Source organism: Misgurnus anguillicaudatus, chromosome 11 (assembly GCF_027580225.2).
Source record: "Misgurnus anguillicaudatus chromosome 11, ASM2758022v2, whole genome shotgun sequence".
Lineage (NCBI taxonomy): Eukaryota > Metazoa > Chordata > Actinopteri > Cypriniformes > Cobitidae > Misgurnus > Misgurnus anguillicaudatus.
This window is the reverse complement of record NC_073347.2, coordinates 24,586,879-24,613,725: the sequence shown is the minus strand read 5'-3', so window position 1 is coordinate 24,613,725 and position 26,847 is coordinate 24,586,879. Positions and strand designations below refer to the sequence as shown.

Genomic DNA, 26,847 nt, shown 5'->3' with positions numbered 1-26,847 from the left:
CAAAACATTGGGGAAAGTACATGAGTAAGTAGGCTTGGTCTTTCTCTCTCTCACACATACACACCCATGTTCTGTCATAAATCAGTTCCTGTCAAGTTTGTGTATATGTGTGGTTGTGTCCTTGAGTTGTTACATTCTCATGTATCATTGTAGTTCTGTCTCAGTCTGGTATGCAGTACATTTTTGTTCCTCGTTTGGTTTATTTTGATGACTGTCTTTGCTTTGGACTAAACTTTCCAGCGCTTTAATCCTTCTGCAGTTTCTAACCCTGACGAAATTTGTAAAGATTTATAAGCAAATCAGCTTTTTTATGTTGACTGTGATGGAATTTGAGTGTCCTGTTTCACTCTTTATACTGTACATCCATTGAGGGGCCCGATCATTTAATAATATCAAATACCAAAGTTATCACTGTATAAATAGCCTCAATTTTTGCAGTAATTCTTTTAAAATATACTTAAGGCGAAACATTTGGAAGGTTTTGGAAAATAAAACAGCATTTTTTTTCACAGTGGTCTGAGTCCAAGTAAAACCTTCAGTGTGATAACTGTTGCACATTTCAGAAGTGAACATTTAAGTGATGAGACCACAGGTATGTACACCATGGCAGATGATGGTGGATTGTGGATTGGCTATGGAATTGCACAGTTTTTTGGACTGTTTTACAACTAGAAAATGTATCAATTATAATAAATGAAAACAGAAACCTCTTAATCACTAATAGTGTATGGCAAACATTTGCATCAAGAGATTGGTTCCAAAACGCGAAACGGCATTTAAAAAAGTATTATATCAGGTCAGTATTAAAAAGTCATTTCTTAATTTTACGCAAAATCTGATATCCGGCGTGTAATTCTGTCATCTTTTCTCCCTTTATTCCCAAAACGCGATAAACGACACTCTTCCTTCTCTGCAGAATGCAATAAATCCGCTCAAAAAATCACAGCGCACCATTCCACGCATTATAAACAACACTGGCGGTGCATTACATACAGTACACACGGAATCCTAGTTTTCCTCATCTACTTTGTACTTCGTGATCAACAAACAAACAAACAAAAACAAAATAATATGTTTGGTGGCATTGATAAACCTATGGTGGTTTCTGTGGTGGGGAAGAAACGTAAGTCACTCGGGCGACGGAAAAATGCCGACTGTTGCTTGTTCTCACACGAAAGCATGAAGCTTCTGTCATGCTAACACATTGACCCCAGGGGATCTTATGAAAAACTTATCATTATTTTACTCGAAATTACTTAAAAGCAGGACCAAAACATTTTACAGCTGATCGCTGTCAAAAAAGTTCAGCAATGACGTTCCAAAAATGACATCAGCAATATCGGTGTTCTTAATATGACAAAGTAAGTTAAATGTTTTGATTAATGTCATTAATGTTTATTTTTTTATCAGTGTATACCACTAGTCAACTAAATGAATATAAAATGGCAAAATATGAATGCACATTTATACATTGATTCAATAGATTTATAGCATTTTGAAAAAAAAATCAGTTTTTATAATAAATCTTTAAAAATCGAATTATGGATTTGAATTTTAATGTTATTATAACCTAAAGATGCTATGTGAAAGTTAAATAGTGGTTTTCATCTTGTAAATTTCTTGGTATAGAAAACACGTTTTACCAAGTTTTTATTATTAATGGATTTATTGCATTTTAGAACCAAACTCTTCATATACTTTAATGTATTTATGCATTTTCCAAATAGACTTGCAATGCATTTAAGGTATCCCAGTGATACATTTACCCGAATAAACATTTCATTTGTTTTTTTGTCCATACTGTATAACATTAATTTAAATTATTGTGTTATTAGTGTTGTTTACATTTTGTTTTTTGTATTCAGAATCTTTCAGAATTTTTTTCGGTTTTACTTTTCCTGTTTTTGTTTGTTTAACAAAATTGTAATCTAGTCAACAATTAAGTTTCTTTTATAGATTACCAAAGGCTAATATGGGGCAAAATTATTTTAAGGGGAGTTTTGGGGGCGAGTGATCTTACAAGTGTTTGTTTGTTTGTTTATTGAGGTGTAAAATAAATACTGTAGATAATGATGATAAGCAGATAGCATCAGAAAACATGCAGATGTGATACACTAGAACAACATGTTTATATCCCAGTAACAGGCCGTATCATTAGCATTAAATAACATGTTACCACCGATGTTAACTTTTTTACAGATCTCTGTTAATTTATAGCTTGTTTGCACTAAATTTAAAAGGGTGCTATTAAAGGGTTTGATTTTTTGTACTAAAATAGGTTTTAAAATAGGCTTTCTCTCTTTCCGGTCTGATTGTAAGTTACTGCAAACTTTGTGAAAAACTTTCTTCTAAAATGCTCTGATTGGTGTTGTAAATGTCCTGCTCCTTTCCATAACTGTGATCTTGAGCTTTTTAAGTCGCACACGTTATGTGTACCGTACTGCACCAGAGTACGTTTGACCGCCAAAGTACAGTTTGTTTGGCTAGTGTGATCACTCCGTACCATACCAGAGTGCGGTATGCTTAAGTGTACCCTAGTACGCTTGGAGAGATGGTCTCTGCCATGATTCACTTTGGATCAGGGCGGGGGGAAATAGTGAGGGCATGAACTGTGCCGGAGCAGGAATCTTTGAAAGGTTCACATCAATTATGTGACTGTTTATATTCTTCATCAACTTCAGCTGTCATTGTAAAAACTCTTCTGATACGTGCACCACGATTACATGCAGCCGCGTTTAACCGCATTTGTGCTCGACTTCATGCGGCACTGTGCAGATCGATCGGTTTATGGCATTAAATAACAATGTGAGTGATGGAAAAGCATATTAGGAGCATTCTGCTCTTGAATTGCTCTTGAAGCACACTGGAGGCCATGTAGTGTGTGACTGGTGTGCAGTGTGTAAGTGTCATTCATTATTAGAGCATCCAAGCCTTGGATATGTATATGTATATGTATATATATATATATATATATATATATATATATATATATATATATATATATATATATATGCATTTTGCATTGATTGGGAATATTGAAATTAGCATAACTATATGGAAGAAGTGTGTTGAAGTCCCAACAAGCATGTAGTTCTTGAAAAGTGTGTTGAAAGAAGTGTTTTAAAACTGTTCAAGAAAATATCTCCGTTTGTAGTGGGCTTTGAGCATTGTAACATTGCAGAACTTGCTCAAAGAAAACATTACACAGTAACTAAAGTTTACAAAAAAATAACAAAAAGCATAATAGGACCCCTTCAAAATGTTTCCATGGTGCTGGGCTGGTGCATCTTCAGAGCATTTGACCAGGAGTACATTTTCAGGGTCATTTAATTTTCCTATTAAAGATTAAAAAGCTCATCATTCGCTTTGTTTTGATAGGTGGATGGAATATCTGTAAATGTTATTTCTCACATGGAGCACACAAAGACTCGTGTAATTAGATGTCTGACAGAGATTTTTATGCTTCGTTGTGAGGAAGGTCATGTAAGATTTTCCGAAATGTATTTTGGATCGAAACACGGCTCATTTTCAAACGCTGCATATTCACACGGCTCGGAAAGGTGGCCTCCCATTTCGGACACCTGTGACAAGATTCCCATCTCTCACATTTAAATAATACAGCTGTGTGTTTCCAACTTTGTCTGAAGCGAGCTTTACAAAAACATTTTCACGGTGCGATGCGACCACAACAAAGAGCCAAAGGTTTCCACACGAACGTCAGTGCCACCTCACCACTGACAAAACAACACGCTTACAAGTGTTTTGTCTGGAACTTCACAATGTAGCCATTTAACTCGGATACCTTGACTTGACAGGGTGCAAGGTAGATGTGTGTGTGTGTGTGTGTGTGTGTGTGTGTGTGTGTGTATGTGTGTCTCGGGGGGGTGTTGGTTTTGGAGAACAATCAAACTGGTGTGAGGCATCAGTGGTCTTCATTGTCGTTCGGTACATCCCGCCAGTTTTATTGTGGTTAGAGTTTAAGATAAACTCCCGCTCCGGTGGAGGCGCGACTGCTCGCTGCGACCGCTTTTTTCTTTATTTACTCTCTGGTGTATCTTTTGAAAGACTTTCAAACAGAGGAGAGGAGAGGGAAAAGAAGAGAGATAGAAAGAAAGGTTATTTTCTAACATCATGCATTCTTCCCCAGCCTCTAGAGCCTGATGGTTTTAAAACATTCAGAGATCTGGACGGGGAACGTTTAGATCTCGCTGTATCACAGCATATAAAATTCATTCTTATGAGAGCAGTAAGTTATTTTAAACTCTCTCTCTTTTTTTCTTTAAAAAAATGGAATTCCTTTTCTTCTGCCCTTTGTTAATCCAATTACCCAACACCTGCAGAGTACACTCATCTGCCAAATCCTCCCTTCCTCCACCACCTCTTGCTCCCTCTATCATCCTCCCTTCAAAAATGGTTCTGCAGAGAAATGGAATAATCTGTCAGGCTGTTAACGTGGGTCCGGTTACACACCTGCCAAGTTTTAAGCTGTAAGAATAACACCAAACTGTTTTGAGGTATTTGAGAATGGATTAGAGAGAATTCAGGTACAAATCCAGAAACGCAGCAAAATCCGAGGCCCTTGTGTTGTGTGATTCACTGTGTGCTTTAACTTTTTAACGTGTTTGATGTTTATATGAAACTCGGCCATCTGCCACTTTGCGCAGAAGATGAAAGGTGTCAACGTATCCTCTGATAACTTCTGTCCGCTGTAGTTCATTTTACAGGAAATCATTGTTATGATAAATAGCGCCGGACCAGCTTTAAGAAAAGCAAATTTATGGAAAAAATGTGTCTCCGTGACTGTTTGAGCTCACCGAGACATAAACCCTTCTGCAAACTGTTCCTGAAATCTGTCGTGGGGAAATGGGGCGATCACTCAAAACAGAAGTTCCTGCATCTACTGAAGGATGAAAACCAGAACAATCTGAATGCACCTTGTAGGCCTCTGTTTGACTTCCTGTTTAATGTACACCAGACAGGTGACAACCTTACTCTGTCCACTCAGCCTTTTAATTTAGAGTTTCTTCCTCTCGGAGCAGATCTACTGAAACAGGCTTTGTGCTGTTTAAGATAAAATGTGACCTTACGCCACATCTCACGCTCTCGAAGCCCAAACAGATCTACCTTGAGGGGGTACTACTGAGTATAGTGGAACAGAACAGTTTTGCACTTTAACAGCATTTTTACCTTTTGTTTCTCCTTGGCCTTGTTTACACCTGGTACTGTATTAAGATGTGTTTTAGTTGATCGGATCTCAAGTCGACGAGAGAGACACATGCCCATTCACACCTGCCCTACTGAAAAGCCTGGTTTTAGCTGTTTAAGCTGGTGTAACATGTTAGTTTTGGGGGGCTTTTCAACTGGGTACCGTACACCCGAACCTTTTTTTTTTAGTACCACCTCGGTTGGGGTTCCAAGCGAGCTGAGCTGATAATAAAATGTGACGTGAAGATGTCACAGGAGTGACGATCTTTTAGGCGGAACCAAAAATTGGGCAAGTTTGGTTCCGCCCGGATGTTTCCGCCCGGACCGGTAAAAGAAAACACCGGACATCCGGTAGCGCCGCGAACGCTGTAATCAGCCGAATTACATGCAGCTGAGAGTTATCAAGAGGAGCGCCGGGTGATTGGGCGAGAACAACACTCAGGAGAGTATTTTAGATCAGTTTGAAACACAGTTTGAGGTCGATTATTCCTGTTGTTGGTGTAAACCGTAGCGCTGAGTTGGGCTCACCTGGTACACTATTTTGGACTGCTGTATTGCTCTCTCTCTCGTTCTGGATTATAGATTTACGTGAAGGAAAATACCGAAGACCTTAAAGGTAAACGAAGTAAACGAAGTAAACGAAGTAAACGAATACTGACCTTGGAGGAAAGCAACGAAGGGAGAAAAGACGCACCGTTGTGAGTATACGTTTATGGAAGAGTAGTGTTGGCGGCTGGAAAACGCCCTGTCTGTGCATTTGGAACTATTACAGCGTGAAGACAATCTAGGACAAAGAAAATACAACAGTTGTAAGTAACGGAATCTTCTTACAGAAGTATTGTGTATGTATTTGACCTGTATATCTCTGAGTGTTTCCAAAAGAGAGCGGACGGCCCTACCCCTGAGCCAGCGCGGTGGGTGAGCCGAAGGGCCTTTGTGTGAAACAGCTCCAGTGACGAAATACAAACACTAGGCCGAGTTAACATCTCCATATTTCCGTCCAGAGCGAAGGAAAGGAAGACGGGCGTCTATTGTGTGCACTGAGTGGTGGGTGAGTCTTGGATGTAGAAATTTTCACTTGAAGTGGTGCTGTGTAATGCTGTGTCTTGCAGTGGGATTGCTGTTGTCTTGTCCGACGTAGCCCCCGCCTCCAGTCACTCGCTTCAGCGACGGCAAAGAGGAACTATGGTCCTAGAGTAAGACCTGTACATGATTATGCTGTGAGTGTGTTTCAGTCTTAAAAATCACGAAGTGGCATCTCGAAGTATTTTCCCAGCTAGGCGCTCGGCGGACTTGAGTTTATGAGTGGCGGTGAAGAACTGTGCTATTGACGGTGCGTGAGTATTATCTGTATTATTGCTACCTTACCTGTGTCTTCTTTTCATCATCGCAGAGCTTGAGGCGAAGGAGATCCGCCGCCCCGAGGTCTCAACGAGAGGGCGCCCCGGTCCAGTTTTCGATCGACCAACGGGTCTCGAGGAAAGGGCAGCGCTCGACCCGGTGTGCCGGCGTGACGTTCTCGCCCCTCTGTGGACCAACGAGCTCGCCGAGAGGGTTTCGGCCCCCGGCGCCACCTAGGAAAGACCACTGTCCAGTTGACGCATCGCGTAGCCAGCCATCGTAAGTCCGCCACCCTGTTACATTAAGCATAACCTGTTAAAACCTGCCAACTCAACAGGGAAGAGGAGTGTGCCGTGAGAGCTGTGCAGAGAGCCATACCTACCTCGAAGTGGTAGCTAGCAGTCGTCTGTGGAGAGAGAGAGAGAACCAGCGTGAGCACTGAGATACCGAGCTGTGAAGAGAGCATTACCTACCGAACGCTGTAGTCAGCGCAGAGGTGAGAGAACCATTGGAGACCGATTCATTGTGCCCTTGTGTCCCAGCAGTCATCTGTGGAGAGAGAGAGAGAACCAGCGTGAGCACTGAGATACCGAGCTGTGAAGAGAGCATTACCTACCGAACGCTGTAGTCAGCGCAGAGGTGAGAGAACCATTGGAGACCGATTCATTGTGCCTTTGTGTCCCAGCAGTCATCTGTGGAGAGAGAGAGAGAACCAGCGTGAGCACTGAGATACCGAGCTGTGAAGAGAGCATTACCTACCGAACGCTGTAGTCAGCGCAGAGGTGAGAGAACCATTGGAGACCGATTCATTGTGCCTTTGTGTCCCAGCAGTTATCTGTGGAGAGAGAGAGAGAACCAGCGTGAGCACTGAGATACCGAACTGTGAAGAGAGCCCTACCTACCGAACGCTGTAGTCAGCGCAGGGGTGAGAGAACCATTGGAGACCGATTCATTGTGCCTTTGTGTCCCAGCAGTCATCTGTGGAGAAAGAGAGAACAGGGAAGGAGAGTGAGTTGACCAGCGAGGAGCTGTGTGAGACAGGCGGCGAAACGCCTCGAGCTAGCTACAGGTACACGGATACGAACAAGTCTATACCAACACTGACTTTGATTTATTTCTGCCTCCAGGAAGGAAGAGGAGCGCGCCACGGGCAGAGGGAATCAGAGGCGGGAGCCCGTTCCCCGACATTATCCCCACCCCCCGTCACTCACTTGCTCGTGGCCCCCTGGAGGGCAGAGCCGGACATTAGTTTTAATTTTCCCTTTCCCCAATTCCCAGTACATTTTAAATATTTAAATAAATAAAGACTATTTTTTATACTTACCTGTTCCTCGTTGTTGTTTGGTCATTGGGTTGGTTTTGGGGACCTCCTCGAGGTGGAAATTGAGAAGGGGCGTGGCTTAACCACTAGCAGCCAGCCCCTGGCTTGTGACAGATTTTGGCGTAGTCGGCAGGGTTCCACCTCGAGTTGAGTAACCAGACTAGCCCAATGACCGACAACGCGGGGCCCGCAGCCCAACCCCGTGCCGTGCCTGTTTTTATGGGCAGCCCTTGGGTCCAAAAGTATGGAGGGGCAGAGTCGGGAGTACGGCTAACGGAATGGAAGGCCCAGCTAGAGTATCTAGCCGACCTGCAGGGCCTTAGTGTAGCCCAGCGGCTACAGTTCGTGTTGAACTCCCTAGAGGGAGAGGCGCGGCGAGAAGTACAGGCCGCCCCTGAAGCTGTCCGAACCAATGCCCAAACTATATTCCAGTTTCTCACCGAGCAATATGGTGACCACACCCCCGTAGCCGTCCTCCGTTCCCAATTTTTTAATATTAAACAAGGCCCCCGACAACCTATTAGAGCGTTTGCCCTGAGACTGCGTGAACAGTTCACCCGGCTACAGACCCGCCGCGACCATGGGCTGGGCGACGGAGAAACTTTGCTGCGCGACCAATTCCTTCTGGGGATGAAAGAGGGCCCCGTGAGACAGAGTCTGAGGGTCCAGTTTCGGAGAGACCCCGGCCTCACATTTGAAGACCTAAGGAAGGAGGCGCTAGCTCTGGAGGGCGATGAGGTGGAAGTAAGTGAGACCCCAGTATGCGCGGCTATAAGTGAGAACGTGCCGACACAACCAGAACGCACGGATTGGAAGCAGGCTCTGAAAGCCGAACTTTTGAAGGATGTCCGGGAGCAGATGTCAGAATTATCTAAAACTCTGTTGGGAGAGCTGCGCCAAGGTAGGGCGCGGGAGGAACCAAGGCCGGCACCCCGAGAGCGAGTACACTCGGAGAGGAGCCGAGAGCCACCTGGACGTCCAAACCGATATATTCGGCCCCGTTTCGAATGGGATGATCAGGGACGGCCGATCTGCAACCGGTGTGGTGGGCCAGGACATTACAGCCGCCAGTGTGGGCCCCGCAGGGCATCTGAAGGGGGTTTTTAGGACGACCGGCCACAGTGGGTCGTGTGGCCGGGACCCCTCGAGAAGACCCGGGAAGAAGGGACAGCTCTAGGCAACAGATGGTCGGGCATAGCCCGGTGGCAGAAGTAAGAGTGTGTGGCAAATGGATCCAGTGCCTGGTAGACACGGGCTCACAGGTAACGATGTTCGCAGAAAGCCTCTCTAAGGAGATATTCGGACGGGGAGGAACACAAGGAACGGAGGCCCCCTGGCTGACGTTGAAGGGCGCTAACGGCCTAGAAATCCCCTACATTGGCTATCGCCTGACGGATCTTGAAGTGCATGGGGTAGTCGTCCCCCAAAAAGGTGTGATCATTGTCGAAGATAGGTGTTTAGGCGCCCACCGAGCCCTATTGGGCATGAATGTCCTCTCCGAATGCTGGGAGGAGATATTCCAGGCTAGGCCTGGTCCGAGGATCTCACCTACTGAGAGACCCAAGTGGGAGCGTGTAGTGGCCGATTGCCGCCGGGTCCAAATGAACCAGGTTCGTAGAAATCGGGAGGAAGTGGGAAGAGTAATGTGTCGTTTTGCCTTGTCTATTCCCCCTAGGAGTGAGGCTATCGTATGGGCGAGAGTGCCCCTTCGGGAAGCGAGCCCAGAGGAGTGGGTGTTGGTAGAACCACATACAGATTGCCCGCAAGTGGAGGTAGCACGGGGACTAGCGGCGGTCCGCCGGGGGAGAGTTCCAGTGAGGGTACGAAACGAGCACCCCTATGCAGTACAGTTACACCGGCATCAACGACTGGCCCGGCTGACGATGGTCACACCCCACCAGGTGAGGGAAGAGAGGGACGTCAGTTTCCGTCAGGTGTGCCCCACTGTGATCGAGGTGGCCCTGACCCAAATGGATGCCCCGGCGAGTAACCAGGGGAGAGGTGTGCCAAGACACCTAGCGGGTGAGTCACTGCAAGGAGACGACCTGGGACAGGTACAGACACAGAAACTGCAGGCACTCCTTCGGAAGTGGCAACATGTGTTTGCAAGGCACGACGAGGACTACGGGTGCACCAGGGTGGTGGAACATCACATCCCCACTGGGGACGCAGGGCCAAGCCGGGAGAGATATCGACCGATCCCACCTACCTTGTATGCGGAAGTACGTACACTCCTGCAGGGCATGTTGGGCCGGGGCATTGTCCGAGAGAGTAGTAGTCCCTGGGCGGCCCCCATCGTGCTCGTACAAAAGAAGACGGGAGCCTGGAGGTTCTGTGTGGACTATCGCAAGCTGAACCTGGTAACTAAGAAAGACGCCTTCCCCTTACCACGAATTGAAGACTCCCTTGCTAGCCTCACGCAGTCGGCCTGGTATTCCACCTTAGATCTGGCCAGTGGATACTGGCAGGTGCAAGTAGCCGAGGCGGACCGGGAGAAGACCGCCTTCACGACCCCGTTTGGACTGTTTGAGTGGGACCGGATGCCTTTCGGGCTCTGCAACGCTCCGGCCACCTTTCAACGCTTGATGCAACGCTGCCTTGGAGGTCAGTTGATGGAGTCAGTATTGGTATATTTGGATGATGTGATTGTGTATTCCCCAGATTTCGATTCCCACCTCCGGCACCTAGAGGAAGTCTTCCGAGCCATGGAAAGGTACGGGCTGAAGCTGCAGCCGGACAAGTGCCACCTGCTGCGGCGAGAAGTGAAGTTCCTGGGCCATGTGGTTAGCGCAGCAGGGGTGGCCGTGGACCCCGAGAAAGTCTCGGCAGTGAAAGATTGGGACGCGCCTAAGACTGTGAGGCAAGTACGATCCTTTCTGGGGTTCGTGGGATATTATAGGAGATTCATTAAAGACTTCTCGAAGATTGCCAAGCCCCTTAACCAGTTGCTGGTTGGCACGGGACGAAACCGGGGCCGTGGGTCGCCCCCGATCAATTGGGACAATGATTGTGAGATGGCTTTTCAGAGGTTGAAGCAGAAGTTGTTACAGGCCCCCATCTTGGCGTATGCTGATTTTTCTGAACCTTTTGTCTTATATACAGACGCGAGCAACCTGGGAGTGGGGGCAGTATTGGCCCAACGGCAAGAAGGTACAGAGCGGGTGATCGCTTATGCGAGCCGGAGTCTCCATCCGGCAGAGAGGAACGACGCGAACTACAGCTCTTTCAAGCTGGAACTGCTGGCCCTGAAGTGGGCCTTGAGCGAAAAGTTCAAAGACTACCTTTGGGGAGCTAAGGTAACAGTCATTACAGATAACAACCCTCTAGTACATTTACAGACGGCGAAGCTGGGGGCCGTGGAACAGCGATGGGTGGCTCAGCTGGCCAACTTCGATTACAAGCTGCAGTATCGGCCTGGACGAGAACATACGAACGCGGACGTCCTCTCAAGACTGCCAGAGGGAAAGAGCCCCAGACACCAGGGGTATCGAAGGGAGGATAGCCGTGAGGAGGGCTACATGATAGGGGCCGTGGAGGCGCCAGGAGGCCAGCAGGAAGCTGCACCAGGGAACTGGGGGTGGGACCCCCGCCGTTGGATAGAGAGACAGGCCCAGGACCGGGACTTGTGTCAGGTGAAGACGTGGGTAGAACGGGGCCGACGGCCCGCGCCAGCGGAAAGGCTAGCCCAGACAGAGACGGAGAAGAAGTTGTTGGGACAGTGGGAGAAGCTGGAGCTACAGGAGGGAGTGCTCTGCAGGAAGACCTGCGATCCGAAAGTGGGCGAGGAAGTGTGTCAGATCGTGGTGCCGGCCAACCAGGTAAACGCATTGGTCTCGGCCTATCATGACCAGTTGGGACACCAGGGACAGGAGAGAACCGTATCCCTACTGCGTAGATTCTTCTACTGGCCGGGATTGGAGGCGTCTGTGAACGACTTAATTCAAGCGTGCCCCCGATGCACGCTGTTTAAATCTCGACGAGAGGCCCGAGCACCGATGGTACCCATCCACGCGAAAGCCCCCCTCCACATAATGGCAATGGACTTCCTGACGCTAGGCCGCCCTCAGGACCGTTATCAAAACAGTCTGGTAGTTACTGACCTATTTACTAAAGACGCCTGGGCAGTCCCGACGCTCGACCAGACTGCCAACACCACCGCCACAGCTCTATGGCGAAATGTGTTCCAGACATTTGGATGTCCCGAGTTTCTGCACTCCGACCAGGGAGCAAACTTTGAATCCAAGGTAATCCGTGAGTTATGCCAGTTGTATGGATGTACCAAAACCCACACCACGTCGTACCACCCCCAGGGGAATGGAAGCTGTGAGAGGTTCAATCAGACCCTACTGGGGCTACTGGGGACCTTAGATCAACGACAGCAGAGCGATTGGGTGAGTGCGCTACCAAACCTTTTGCAAGCATATAACAACAGTGTTCATAGTACGACGGGGTACGCCCCTACTTACCTGATGTTCGGCAGGCACGTACGGATGCCCACTGACCTGGTCCTGGGAGTAGCAGCAGACCGGGAAGAAGTGAGTGTGACGGAGTGGGTGGGGCGCCATCACCAGCGCCTACACTTTGCGTACGAGCAAGTGTCTAGAAAGATACAGACGGCAGGAGAAAGGAACAAACGTCTGTATGATCGGACTGCTCGAGATGCCCCCCTGTTACCAGGTGAGAGGGTCCTGGCGAGAGATAACCGGCGGCAAGGAAAGGGAAAGTTAAGTGACCGCTGGGAGGCTATCCCGTATGTGGTCTGCAAGCAGCAGAGACCGGGACAGCCGGTGTACACCATCCGGCCGGAGGGAAAACCTGGCCCCGAACGTGTAGTACATCGGAACATGCTCCGCCCTTGTCCGAATTACCCTGAGGCTGTGAGAGAAGGGCCCACAGAGCCAGTACCGGTGGCCCCCTGGATGGAAGGATGGGCTGTGGTACCAGGTCGACCAGTGGCGGCGCTACCCCCGGCCGCCCAGAGGCAGCCAGAAATAGCACCCGAGCCAGCTGAACCCCCAGTGGCCCAGATACCGCCTGAGTTGGTACCGGAGCCGGTTGAACCCCCGGCGGCTCAGATGCAACCAGAGGTAGTACCCGAACCAGTCGAACCCGATTCACCCGTGAGACGCTCCCAACGGGAGAGCCGAGGACGCCCCCCTGCCCGGTACGGTGAGTGGACAACGCCGAGGCATTCCAGGGACTAGAATGCATTGGCGGGGGAGGATGTCACAGGAGTGACGATCTTTTAGGCGGAACCAAAAATTGGGCAAGTTTGGTTCCGCCCGGATGTTTCCGCCCGGACCGGTAAAAGAAAACACCGGACATCCGGTAGCGCCGCGAACGCTGTAATCAGCCGAATTACATGCAGCTGAGAGTTATCAAGAGGAGCGCCGGGTGATTGGGCGAGAACAACACTCAGGAGAGTATTTTAGATCAGTTTGAAACACAGTTTGAGGTCGATTATTCCTGTTGTTGGTGTGGACCGTAGCGCTGAGTTGGGCTCACCTGGTACACTATTTTGGACTGCTGTATTGCTCTCTCTCTCGTTCTGGATTATAGATTTACGTGAAGGAAAATACCGAAGACCTTAAAGGTAAACGAAGTAAACGAAGTAAACGAAGTAAACGAAGTAAACGAAGTAAACGAATACTGACCTTGGAGGAAAGCAACGAAGGGAGAAAAGACGCACCGTTGTGAGTATACGTTTATGGAAGAGTAGTGTTGGCGGCTGGAAAACGCCCTGTCTGTGCATTTGGAACTATTACAGCGTGAAGACAATCTAGGACAAAGAAAATACAACAGTTGTGAGTAACGGAATCTTCTTACAGAAGTATTGTGTATGTATTTGACCTGTATATCTCTGAGTGTTTCCAAAAGAGAGCGGACGGCCCTACCCCTGAGCCAGCGCGGTGGGTGAGCCGAAGGGCCTTTGTGTGAAACAGCTCCAGTGACGAAATACAAACACTAGGCCGAGTTAACATCTCCATATTTCCGTCCAGAGCGAAGGAAAGGAAGACGGGCGTCTATTGTGTGCACTGAGTGGTGGGTGAGTCTTGGATGTAGAAATTTTCACTTGAAGTGGTGCTGTGTAATGCTGTGTCTTGCAGTGGGATTGCTGTTGTCTTGTCCGACGTAGCCCCCGCCTCCAGTCACTCGCTTCAGCGACGGCAAAGAGGAACTATGGTCCTAGAGTAAGACCTGTACATGATTATGCTGTGAGTGTGTTTCAGTCTTAAAAATCACGAAGTGGCATCTCGAAGTATTTTCCCAGCTAGGCGCTCGGCGGACTTGAGTTTATGAGTGGCGGTGAAGAACTGTGCTATTGACGGTGCGTGAGTATTATCTGTATTATTGCTACCTTACCTGTGTCTTCTTTTCATCATCGCAGAGCTTGAGGCGAAGGAGATCCGCCGCCCCGAGGTCTCAACGAGAGGGCGCCCCGGTCCAGTTTTCGATCGACCAACGGGTCTCGAGGAAAGGGCAGCGCTCGACCCGGTGTGCCGGCGTGACGTTCTCGCCCCTCTGTGGACCAACGAGCTCGCCGAGAGGGTTTCGGCCCCCGGCGCCACCTAGGAAAGACCACTGTCCAGTTGACGCATCGCGTAGCCAGCCATCGTAAGTCCGCCACCCTGTTACATTAAGCATAACCTGTTAAAACCTGCCAACTCAACAGGGAAGAGGAGTGTGCCGTGAGAGCTGTGCAGAGAGCCATACCTACCTCGAAGTGGTAGCTAGCAGTCGTCTGTGGAGAGAGAGAGAGAACCAGCGTGAGCACTGAGATACCGAGCTGTGAAGAGAGCATTACCTACCGAACGCTGTAGTCAGCGCAGAGGTGAGAGAACCATTGGAGACCGATTCATTGTGCCCTTGTGTCCCAGCAGTCATCTGTGGAGAGAGAGAGAGAACCAGCGTGAGCACTGAGTTACCGATCTGTGTAGATTGCATTACCTACCGAACGCTGTAGTCAGCGCAGAGGTGAGAGAACCATTGGAGACCGATTCATTGTGCTTTTGTGTCCCAGCAGTCATCTGTGGAGAGAGAGAGAGAACCAGCGTGAGCACTGAGATACCGAGCTGTGAAGAGAGCCTTACCTACCGAACGCTGTAGTCAGCGCAGGGGTGAGAGAACCATTGGAGACCGATTCATTGTGCCTTTGTGTCCCAGCAGTCATCTGTGGAGAAAGAGAGAACAGGGAAGGAGAGTGAGTCGACCAGCGAGGAGCTGTGTGAGACAGGCGGCGAAACGCCTCGAGCTAGCTACAGGTACACGGATACGAACAAGTCTATACCAACACTGACTTTGATTTATTTCTGCCTCCAGGAAGGAAGAGGAGCGCGCCACGGGCAGAGGGAATCAGAGGCGGGAGCCCGTTCCCCGACGTTATCCCCACCCCCCGTCACTCACTTGCTCGTGGCCCCCTGGAGGGCAGAGCCGGACATTAGTTTTAATTTTCCCTTTCCCCAATTCCCAGTACATTTTAAATATTTAAATAAATAAAGACTATTTTTTATACTTACCTGTTCCTCGTTGTTGTTTGGTCATTGGGTTGGTTTTGGGGACCTCCTCGAGGTGGAAATTGAGAAGGGGCGTGGCTTAACCACTAGCAGCCAGCCCCTGGCTTGTGACAAAAACACTGAAGATTTCTAATTGGTCTTAGAGAATCGTGAGTCGTGACGAGCATCATGCTAAACGCAAGATTAGCTTTACCTTCGTCTCGAGCAAACCTGTTATCATCTGTGCTTTGCTGTAAGTTCCCAAACTCCCTTTTAGCGGTGAAAAACATCCACAAGTTGAGAATCAGGAACACCATACCAGTGTTTTTCAGACTTGTGGTTTGGGTCAGTACATTCGCTAAACGAATGTCCGCATTCACTGCATTTTTGCAACTTTAATTAAGGCTCAGCAGAGCACATTGACTGACGACACAGGTGTTTGTACAAAAATTGTCATGTGAGACAGAGGTATAGTGATAAACGCGATGTGCAAACATTTATTTGTGGTGGTCAATTTTGATTTTGTGGCAGACTGAGAAATAAATGAATGTATTGAAACGTATGGAATTCTAACGACGCTCTCACTTGTATGATGTCACAGCAGTAGGCAGCGGAAATATAACGACACCCGTATAATCCCTCCCACAACTTGATGGAAAAGCTAACCAAGCCAAAGTGAGGTAAGCTGACCCGGCCTGACCTGTAGGGTATGCAAGGGAAAAGTGTCATTAGAGGGTTTTTTTGCCACTTTTGTAGCTGGAGAACCATTTCAACCAGCTTTCCAGGCTGGATGGACCAGCTTAAACCAGCTACTTCCATTTTAAATCAGCTAAGGCAAGCCAACCAGCTTTGTCAGGCTGGTTTAAGCTGGTGGGTCAGCTTGTCTTCTAGTCTGGCCAGCTAAGACTAGCTAAAAAGTGTCCAAAACCCTCTAAAACCAGCCTGCTAAACCAGCTTTACCAGCTAAAATCAGGCTGGGAGACCAGCTAAAACCAGCCATCCAGCTTAGGTGGTGTTTTAATCTGTCTCATTTGTCCACTTGCAACCACTTCTGTCCTGGTTACTTTGAGGGGATGGGCGAGTCCCTCATCTTTTGTTATCACGGAAAAATATTATTTAAGAGTACTGCTGCTTGTGTTGTTAGTATACATGTTGTACAACAACTTGTGCATGTATATGTAAGAGCTTTCTCTGAAATTTCAGAACAGTTGATGAAATAAGCTTATGCAAAATGAAACAAAAATGTAAGTGGTGGAGAGCAGCTTCAGTTTTTCAATGAAAGTCTAAAGACCATGCCGAACACTGTGGGTTTGCTCTAGAAGTCACAACAGATGGAAACATTGTGCTCAAAAATTACACATTAGTTCAGTAGGCAGGGAGTATGCAGTCTTTTTTATCTATTCGAACACATTTGTCTACAAAACAAAAGCAATCCGATCAAATGTGTTTTCAACTACCTCTGGGTGCCTGTTTACACCTGGTGTTAAGATGCGTATTGGCCGATCAGATCACAAGTGGACAATGCTAAATACAGGTGTAAACGGGGTGTGAAATGTTTTGAGCTTGTCCACTTTCGACCACGTTCAGGTAGTCGAAAACGCATTCGACCGAATTGCTTTTGTGGTGTAGACGCTAATGTGGTTAAATGTGTTTGAACATCCGCAAAAGAGCCTACTCTTCCCCTATTGATCTAATGTGTGATGTACGAGCACAATGTTATTTCTTCAGTCCTGACTTCTAGTGTGAACCCAGTCTTCGGCATGGTCTTTAGGCTACCATTGATTAAACTAAAGCGACTGCTCCCCGCCTCTTTAATTTTTGTTTTTGCGTGTGAAAGTTGTGTCAGCTTATTACATCAATTGCTCTGAAATATCTGAGAAATCCCTTACATATACATGTACAAAACGCTGTGCAGCATGTTACTAACAACACAAATAGTGGTACTCTCACATAATATTAGTGCCCGTCGCCCATAGACCATCCCTTTGAAGTAATCAGGACAGAAGCAGTCAAAAGTGGATAAAGAGGCAGATTAAAATCAGGTGAGAACGAACCAACTTGATCTCACGAACTTCCATGTTATAGTCACTAAATATTTTGCTAATTTATCCGTCTCATTGTCACGAATCTTCACATTTTTCCGTGTCCGTACCAAGGACTTTCTTTTCCATGTCAATTTCAAGTATTGGTTACTCCTGTTTTTAAGCATTGTTGTTTGGGTTTGGGGTTAGATTTGGGTTAGGATGTCAGTTAAATTATTGTTTTATACTATTTTTTTCTGATTTTTAAACAATTCAGTAAATTGAGGTTACTGTCTCTTTAAGAACAAATAAGCCCAGACTGGTTTCTGACTGGTTTCTTAAGACATAAACAAATGTTTTTATTAGAAAAGAGATCATTTTGTGTGTATGTGCCCTGTCAAGAAAAAAAAGATTTTAAGTTGGCTTAACTTTTGAAACACTTCTCTCTGTGCTCACACACAGGCGGAGGGCGAATTCCAAACAGCGCTTCAGGAAGAAGATGCAGCAGTCGCTTCACATAAAAACGTTACGTTGTTTTTCATTGCTCTATTCAGCAAATGTATGTTAATGGACTACATATGAGACACAGTAGCGCAACTCTGGACCTGACTGGAGCTGGACCGGACACATTTAATTTATTAATAATTTATTTAACCATTTAAACAATTGCAAGCCTTAGAAACACCTTAATGATAAACTTACCCTATTGCATATTAATCCGCGAACCGCATGCGAGCCGAACCGCTGATCCGTCACAGCACTACCCAAAGCTTCAGATGAATGGCACAGCAGTGGCCGGTTCAGTCGACATGTATGTTCGCGGGCGTGGAGCAGATACGTCACGTGTTACGTCGTGGGCAGGTTGTAGGGAACGGAGGGAGGGGAATAACAGCGAGCTCATCAGACGTTTCCTTAAAATAAACATTGTTCACAAGTCGCACGGCTTGAGTCCGAGTCGAGTCTGAAGTCTTTGAGGACAAGTCTCAAGTCGAGTCTGAAGTCACTGTGTGTGCGACTTAAGTTGCACTCGAGTCCGAGTCTCAAACTCGAGTCCCCATCTCTGGAGTTGAGTTAGGATGTCATTTTATGTAACAGAAAATCGTTCTAACCCCAAACCCAAGCGACAAGAAAATAGGAAAAACAATTGAGTAACCAATACATAAAACTGACACGTAAAAGAAAGTCTGTGGTACAGACACGGAAAAATGTCGAGATCCTTGACAATGATACTGATAAATGAGCAAAATATTCCGTGACTATAATACGGAAGTTCGTGAGATTAGGCTGAAACGAACATGTGCCTCTTTCGTCCACTTTTGATGAGATCAACCAAAACACATCTTAAAGGAATAGTTCACTCAAAAATTATAAAAACTAAGCAGATTATGAGCCATATTTACTTTGTAACGGTGGCCCTTTTGTTCAAAGTGTAAATATACAAAAAACAAAAAAAACGAAAACAAATGTCTGCTATAGGGGAGAATCGAACCCGGGTCGCCGTGTCGCAGGTCCGAGACGCTACCGCGACGCCACAAAGTCACGTGACTAAAAGTTTTCTCCACACTCCCCAAATAGCCGCTAGTGAAATTCACTTTCAAAAAAAAACTTTATTTAAATGTTCGGGCGCCAGACAAGACTTATCTTGTCAATTCATGAGAGCTAAAAATAGCCCCGGATAGCAACAAACCATCCGTTACACAAAAATACAACAACACAACAACGAAGAAAAACACAATCGTACTCCAGTGATGCAGTTTGGTGCTGGTGATTTATTTCAGGTAAGTCAAATGTAAAAATATGAAGTTTAAATGTCAATGTTGAAAAAATACAGGCGGGGTCTGGACTGCGTCATCTTGATGGTTCATTTTCCATAAGATTTCACAGAGTGCACATAAAATAAAAAAGAGAAAACATTTGTAAATAATCGACATATAAAGCAGGTGACAAAACATCTAATAAACGATCATTTTCAACATGAAACATACAAAAGTGGCAATTAAATCTTCAATCGTGAGTGATGTTTGAATGTTATGAGTGTGTGTGTGTGTGTGTGTATCAATGTTAGGAATGAGGGTGGATACAACGAAGTAGCGTACGGGTACTAACCAAAGTTTACGGAAGTGGAGGTCCTCGGAGTGAGGTGTAGCAGCTCTCTGTCCTCATAACAGACGGGAAAGCAATCCAGTTGTCCGTAGCTTATCTCAAGTATCGACTGGGATAAATGCTCACACGATCCAAAGCCAAAGCTCAGTGTTGCACTCGTCCATAAACTCAACAGCCATCATTGGAACAACATCCGTCCTCTCACGGCAGGCCCACACTCTCACTCAGGTAAACAAAAACAATGACGCAGTACTTCCGGATGCAATGCCGTCTCTTTTATTTACTTTTCTCCTTCCGGTTCTTTCAGGTTAGCTCCACCTATTACTCCTCCCTCTCATGTGATCGATTCGCGGAGGCAAACACGAATAATAATAATAATAATAAGAATGTAAAAATATGGTGGCGGAAAGTTTCTGCACTGCCACACTCTCTCCCCCTGGAAAAAAAAGCACCCAAGGGTGATTTAACCAAAAACAACAAAAATACAGGTTAGAAACCTAAAAATTCTTCAGTTTCATCAGAGGAATCTTGAAATAACTTGTGAAGGTTTTCCTGTTCCTGATACTCTAATTCTTCTGCTGTAGGGAAACACTTTTTTAAATTACAGACATGTGCTGATCGGACATCCTCCCCAGTGTCTTCCAGGACTATCTGGTAGTTTACCGGACCAAGCTGCTTCACAATACGGTAGGGTCCTTTCCATTTAGGAGCGAGTTTTGCACTATAGTTACGTTGTGCGCTGGATTGTGGGAAGTTACGCAACCATACTCGATCCTTATCTTTAAAGATTAAGTCTCTTCTGTCCTTATTGTAGTTTCTCAGTTGTCTTTCCTTCGGTTTTTGACTGTTTTCTTTTGCTTGCAGGTGTAGTTGGTGAAGATGCTGAACTACATCATAAGAAGCAGCATCGGGTGTTAAATTGTTACCGTGCAGAAGTTTGTCCAGTGGGCCTTGGAGTTTTCGACCAAGCTGCAGTTAGGCTGGAGTCAGTCCGATGGTTTCCTGTACTGCAGAGTTCAAAGCAAAACGGAATTCTGGTAGGTATTGGTCCCATTTTTTGTGATTGTCTTCTACGTAAGCGGCCATCATGTTCTTGAGATTGCGGTTGATTCTTTCAGTTAGGTTGGTTTGTGGATGGTATGCAGTGGTCAGTTTTGGTGTAATGCTCCAGTTTTCACACAGCTCCTTGAATACAGATGAGGTAAATTGGACACCTCTATCTGAGACAAGAAAATCCGGTACTCCCCATCGAGTTAGGATTTCTTTCCTGAAAATGGTGGCAACAGTGTGGGCAGTGGCATTACGCATAGGGAATAATTCGACCCAACGTGTGTAGTAATCCACGAAAACCAGTAGGTATTCATTTTGGTGTGTGCTTCGTGGTAAGGGTCCCATAATGTCCACTCCTATCATTTGATTGGGTCGGGTTGGGATGGTTTGTTGTAATTTTCCAGCTGGTTTCTGATTATCGTTCTTGAATTTTTGACAGGTTATGCAGGTTTTTACATGACGTTTTACGTCTGACCACATTCCTGGCCAGAATGCAACTTCTTGCAGTCTCTTGTAAGTTTTAAAGATTCCTCCATGGGCACTTAAAGGACTGGCATGGTAATGCTGTAAGAATGAAGTTCGGAGACTATGGGGTATGTAAACTCTGTAATGTATGTGATTATCTGTTTGTTGTGTTTTCTGATACAATTTATCATTGATAACTTCGTATCGATTTTCCAGATCTGAATTTTCTGCTATGGCTTGCAGCAGCTTTGTCACTTCAGGGTCCTTCTGTTGTTCTTCCCATAAGTCAACTTCTGACCAAGGTAGTTCTGTGTTTTGCTTGCTTGCAAGGATGTTGTGTAAGGTCTGCTTTCCATCTGGGGGTAAATGAGCCATGTCTACTGCATTTCTGATTAACACCTCATCAGAGACTATATCAGGTTGCTGCAGGACCAGTAAGGGTGTAGGTGGAGGTACAGATGTCATCAAGTGTAAACTGGGCTTAGTTGGTTTGGTTTTCTTACGTGATGAGTCAACACAAGGTGGGATACTTGCAACTCCTGGTTGAAAAGGATATTCTTCTGTGGGCGCAATCTTGAATGAGTATTTTTGATCTATTACGTTGATTTGTAGGCCACTGAAGAAAATGAAGTCTAACCCTAAAACTACAGCATACGCTAGGGCATGTGTGGAAAGGACAGCAGCAGGTATTGTGAAAGAATGATTGTGCAAATTTATACCTGTATTGATCCATCCTAGGGGTACTTCTGCTTTTCCATTTGCTAAATAGAGTGGTCCGCGAGTCCAAGGTTGAAGGTCAGGGGGTGTCTGTGACAAGCTTCTCCATAGTGACTCGTGGATGAGGGTGTAACTTGCCCCCGTGTCTACAATGGCCTTTCCTTTCCATGGGCCAATGCTAACAGGTACCATTAACTGTTGTGGTATGCAGACAGAATTTCCGGGAACTTTTTCTCTAGGTGTAAGGGGAGTATTATGCTGATCTGTGGGTGAGTTCTTTGTAGATACTGAAGACACTGTATTATGAGAAGGTGGGCCTGGCTTGTGTGGATGATAATTTCGTCTGTTCGAGTATGGCTGATGACTTGCAGATTGTGTAGGTTGGCTTGAGGAGACATAATGTGGACAGCTGCCTGGGGCATGCAGCTCTTTGCAGCGCCAACATTGTACAATAGGTGGGGTGGATGTTGTTCCTTTAACTGACGTGGTAGTGGTTTTGGGCATTGTTCGGTTATCACCTTGTGTTTGTTGTTCATGGTCTCTTTCTAGCTGGTGGCCAAGACGTACAAGTTCTTCCACAGTGCTAACATGTCCACGAAGATGACTAGCAAGGTATGGTTTTATGTTCTTGAGTATCATCTTAACTATGTCCCTTTCCTCCAGGTCCGATTTCCATCGCTTGCAAAGTGCTCGATAACTAAAAGCAAAGTCCCTAATCGACTCTTTTTCTCCTTGGGTTCGTTTTCGAACACGTTCAGCCAGTTCATCCTCGTAGTCTTCTGCAAGGAAAGCTGAGAGGAAAGCAGATTGAAATTCCATCCAGCTTGTAACCGTGGTTCTTGCTACCTCCCACCAGTCACGAGCAGTGCCTGAGAGAACGGTTCTGAAGGTGGCTAAGATGTCATCATCGGTGAGTGGATGCAAAGCAAGAAAGTCTTGACAGCGTGTGATGTATAATAAAGGATCTTGATCATCACTAGGTCTTCCAAAAGTGGGGAATGTAACTTTGATGTGATCGCTTTTTACAACAGTGGCAGGTATGGGAACTGGAGTAGGGATGGAAACTGGAGTGGTGACAAGAGAAGACGTGTTAGAGGAAGAAACACTTTTCACTTTTAGGTCAGCAATGGTTTTCTCCTGAATGTCGAATTTTGTCTCCATTTGTGATTGCAATTCACTCAGGTTTGTTGAAAGTTTCCCCGTAAATGAAATTAATTGATTGGTTTCTTTCAGCAAATCATCAGAAGATCTCTGGTGGTTCCTTTGGAGTGCCTGAATGTCCTGCTGAACTTCCGCCTGCAATTGTTGCACAAGGAATTGCATTTCCGATACCAAGGTATTCTCAGTCTTCTTTAGTTCTTCTGTTAACAACAGTTTTATGGCTTTAAGTGTCTGATCTGTCTCACTGTCGGCCTGTTTTTTGTGTGCAGATAAAGTGACGGACATGTGCTGCTTCATTTGCTCAATTTTACCAGCAAGTTCAGTGGTCTCCTTCTTGTGATCAGATGAACTGGATTGTAACTCCTTGGTAAGTTCAGTCACAGCCTTCTCATGCTTGGTCATAAAATCATATATGGTGTCCCAATTTCCTTGAACTTGTGAAGTAAGTTGTCCAATTTCTCTTCTAGGTGTTGGAAGATCTCCTGGCAGTTCATACTGTATCCCTGATGATAGGCGTGAAGGGGGTGATGCAATAGCTGATGTCATGTCAAATGATGGCGTTGTTGAACATAATTGCATAGAGTCGTTGTGTCTCTGTTCTGCCATGGGTACTTGAGCTGGAGTGCTGCCGCCTAATGGTGGAGATGCAAACCGCACATGTGCTCTTGGTGGGGCAGAACCTCTGAAAAGTGTGGGTGTGTGACAAAAGGTGTGAACACCTGTTGAAGGAGCTTGGCGGTACACCGGTGGCCAAGGAGGAGTGGCTACATCAGGCACCTCCATGTTCACAAGGGTACTATGTTGAGCATTGGGATCTGTCATTTTAATTTGTGTAGTGTATGTTGTCAATGAAAAAAAAACAAATACAAAATAAAACTAAAGTGCTATATTCTCTATGGGTATCAGTGTGATGTGTATAGAAATCAATGCTTGCCACAGTTTCACAGTTCATTCAAAAGATTTAAGCAATTGTTCTTTACAATCACCTGCAAAACCATCAATTTCAAGCAAACACAAAACACAAGGTAAGTAGTGATGAGCAAATCACACGTGATCTCACTTTAGGTAGTTTCCCACAGTTTTTTCATTACCATTCATGAAATAAATGTTTGAAAAATCAGACAAAACAACAAAACAAGTTATTTCAAGTTCAAAGAATCAATTCAAATTTCAAATACCACTTAAACAAGTTCAAAAAGAATTTCAAATGAATACTTGAGTTATGACATCACATCACATTCAAATTTAATTCAAGTGTTAAAGTGCAAGTGTTCAAGTGCAAATTTTTGAAAGTTCAAGTTTTCAAGTTCATGTGTTTAAATTTCAAGTTTAGGTCTTTAAAGTTCAAGTTTTCAAGTTTGTGTCCCTGTTTGGGCGCCACTCTGTAACGGTGGCCCTTTTGTTCAAAGTGTAAATATACAAAAAACAAAAAAAAAAAAAACGAAAACAAATGTCTGCTATAGGGGAGAATCGAACCCGGGTCGCCGTGTCGCAGGTCCGAGACGCTACCGCGACGCCACAAAGTCACGTGACTAAAAGTTTTCTCCACACTCCCCAAATAGCCGCTAGTGAAATTCACTTTCAAAAAAAAAAACTTTATTTAAATGTTCGGGCGCCAGACAAGACTTATCTTGTCAATTCATGAGAGCTAAAAATAGCACCGGATAGCAACAAACCATCCGTTACACAAAAATACAACAACACAACAACGAAGAAAAACACAATCGTACTCCAGTGATGCAGTTTGGTGCTGGTGATTTATTTCAGGTAAGTCAAATGTAAAAATATGAAGTTTAAATGTCAATGTTGAAAAAATACAGGCGGGGTATGGACTGCGTCATCTTGATGGTTCATTAGAAATATATGAGGAATGTTTGGATTATGAGCCATATTTACTTCCATAGTAGGAAAAAGAATACTAAGTAAATGGGGCTCATGAACGGTTTGGTTACAAACAATCCTCAAAATATCTTCCTTCATGTTCATCAAAACAAAGAAATGTAAACAGGTTTGAAACAACATGAGGGTAAGTAAATGAGAGAATTTAAATTTTTGGGAGCAAAATCCACTTGTTTTCCGGTCAACCAAAATGCATCTTAATACTAGGTGTAGACAGGGCCATAGACAGCAGTGAGATTGAGATTGAGACTTGCTAAAGAAAAGAAAGACTGACATTAATCTCACAAGTGTCTCGTCTTCCAAAACAGATCTGTTTTTGAGAATAAAGTGAATAAACATGTGTTCAGGTTACTTACTTTTTCATTGCATAAATTCATACTCGTAAGTAAACACTTTTAATAAAGATGTTTAGACTCCCGAGCTACGAAGGAACAACCTTTGCAAAAACCATTTAGGAAGAGTTAAACTTCAAACATAATCAGGAATCGTTTGACAAGAATATATTGTGACAGAACAAAAATGAGTCTGCGAAATAAACCGAGCATAAAATCAATTTACTGTAATATAATGAAAGTCAGAGGTCATTCCCGAGTCATGGAGTATTTTTATTCTTCGAGGGTGTTCATGACAAAGTAAAGCCATACGATTACTCACAGCATGCTCTCACAGTCCGTAATAAGCAAAATAAAATACTACTTGGAAAACAACATTAAAACTCACGTAGGGGATTACAGAGATTCTTCCATTATACATCTGTATGAAAAATGTGCGCAATTACAGTGAAACCTGTCAAAACCGACCCACGTCTTTGAATGATGTTTGGGATTGTTGAAGTGAATTTATGCTTTTTCGCGACACGCCCTTAGTGACTGTGTTTTGCAGGCCCGTAGCAGAGAAACGTACAATCTTCTGTTTTTCTGAATCTTGGGCTGAATCACGAGATGAAGCAGGATGGAGAAACTTAGTCTGCCTGACATCAGAAAGCTTTCCTCTACCGAACACCAGGCAGAGGAACATCAAAGCAGAGACCCCTGTGTTTGCGTGTGCGCGTTTATGTGCTTTCTCTTGCTATGTCCCATTTGACTTGTTCTTTGTTGCATTAACATAACATGTCATCAGTAATTTGACGTCGCAAAGTAGCTGACTGCGAGTCTCTCACGGAGAAGAAAAACAATAAAAAATTTAAAAGCGAAGGAAGCAAGGAAGAAAAGATCTCCCCCTCAAAGAAAATGGCCATCAGCCCTGGTGCCATCTGTATTACCAACTCGAAAACCCTTTTCTGAAACAGAAACAGACCGACCGGAGCACTTAAAAACAGTGAACTTTTAAAAGGCTTTTACAGAAGGAGTAGTTTAGAAGCCTTTAATTCACAAGCTTTGAGAAAAACAGCAGCTATGAAATAAGCCCAATTTGGAATAAAATGATGGCTTATTTTTCGGTTAAAAACGAAGAATACAGAGCTGTGCAGAAGAAAATCAAGTCAAATCCCTTATGAGGTTCAGACACAAGCTGAGGTAAAGTACCTCTAATTATGTTAAAGATGATTGACCCTGGCAGACCATGTTTCTTCCTCATAGTGTTACGGCTCAACTTATGCGGTTTCAGGACATAAACATTGTATTCACTTTCGAGGATGTAGATTTACTCTACTGTCATTTTCTATTACACAGAAACCTAACAATACTTAAATCAGGTCTCCGTCTGTATGAGAGCTGGACTTGATGATGAATAGTTGGTCCTGGGGCGCTCGTAAGCTGATTAATACGTGTGTACTGCGGCTGGCAGTGAGGGGGAACCAAAGTCACCCGGCACACCTGCCCTAAGACAAAATATCAACATAACAGTGTAATGGAACGCTAAAGAAAGCACACAGCCTTACAAACACCCTCGAAATATTCCAGTACAAAGTGTCCAAAAAACCATGAGAAGAAAAAAATCGTAAAGGAAAAAATGAAAATGACTTAAAAATTGTGTAGGGCAGAACAAAAGTCATCATGTTACGTTCATTTTCTGGCTTTGGATGTCTTCGATTACTGTGTTTGTGTTTTATGACCCTGAGAACTTTTGTCAA

At 45.2% G+C, this 26,847-nt stretch overlaps 1 protein-coding gene across 1 annotated transcript; it reads right to left on the bottom strand.

The window, feature by feature from the left end:
- Positions 1-19,130: 19,130 nt before the first annotated feature.
- LOC129436317 (uncharacterized) lies at positions 19,131-23,699 on the bottom strand. Its single transcript, XM_073873388.1, has 2 exons — positions 19,488-23,699; positions 19,131-19,233 (listed from the first exon to the last, which is right to left on the bottom strand). Exon 1 carries the CDS (start codon positions 23,697-23,699, stop codon positions 20,460-20,462), a length of 3,240 nt encoding a protein of 1,079 aa, XP_073729489.1. The 3' UTR covers positions 19,131-19,233; positions 19,488-20,459.
- Positions 23,700-26,847: the final 3,148 nt, after the last annotated feature.

What these genes read in the sequence shown, in the direction of transcription:
- LOC129436317 (XM_073873388.1), bottom strand. Translation starts at nt 23,699, where the DNA reads ATGACAGATCCCAATGCTCAACATAGTACCCTTGTGAACATGGAGGTG.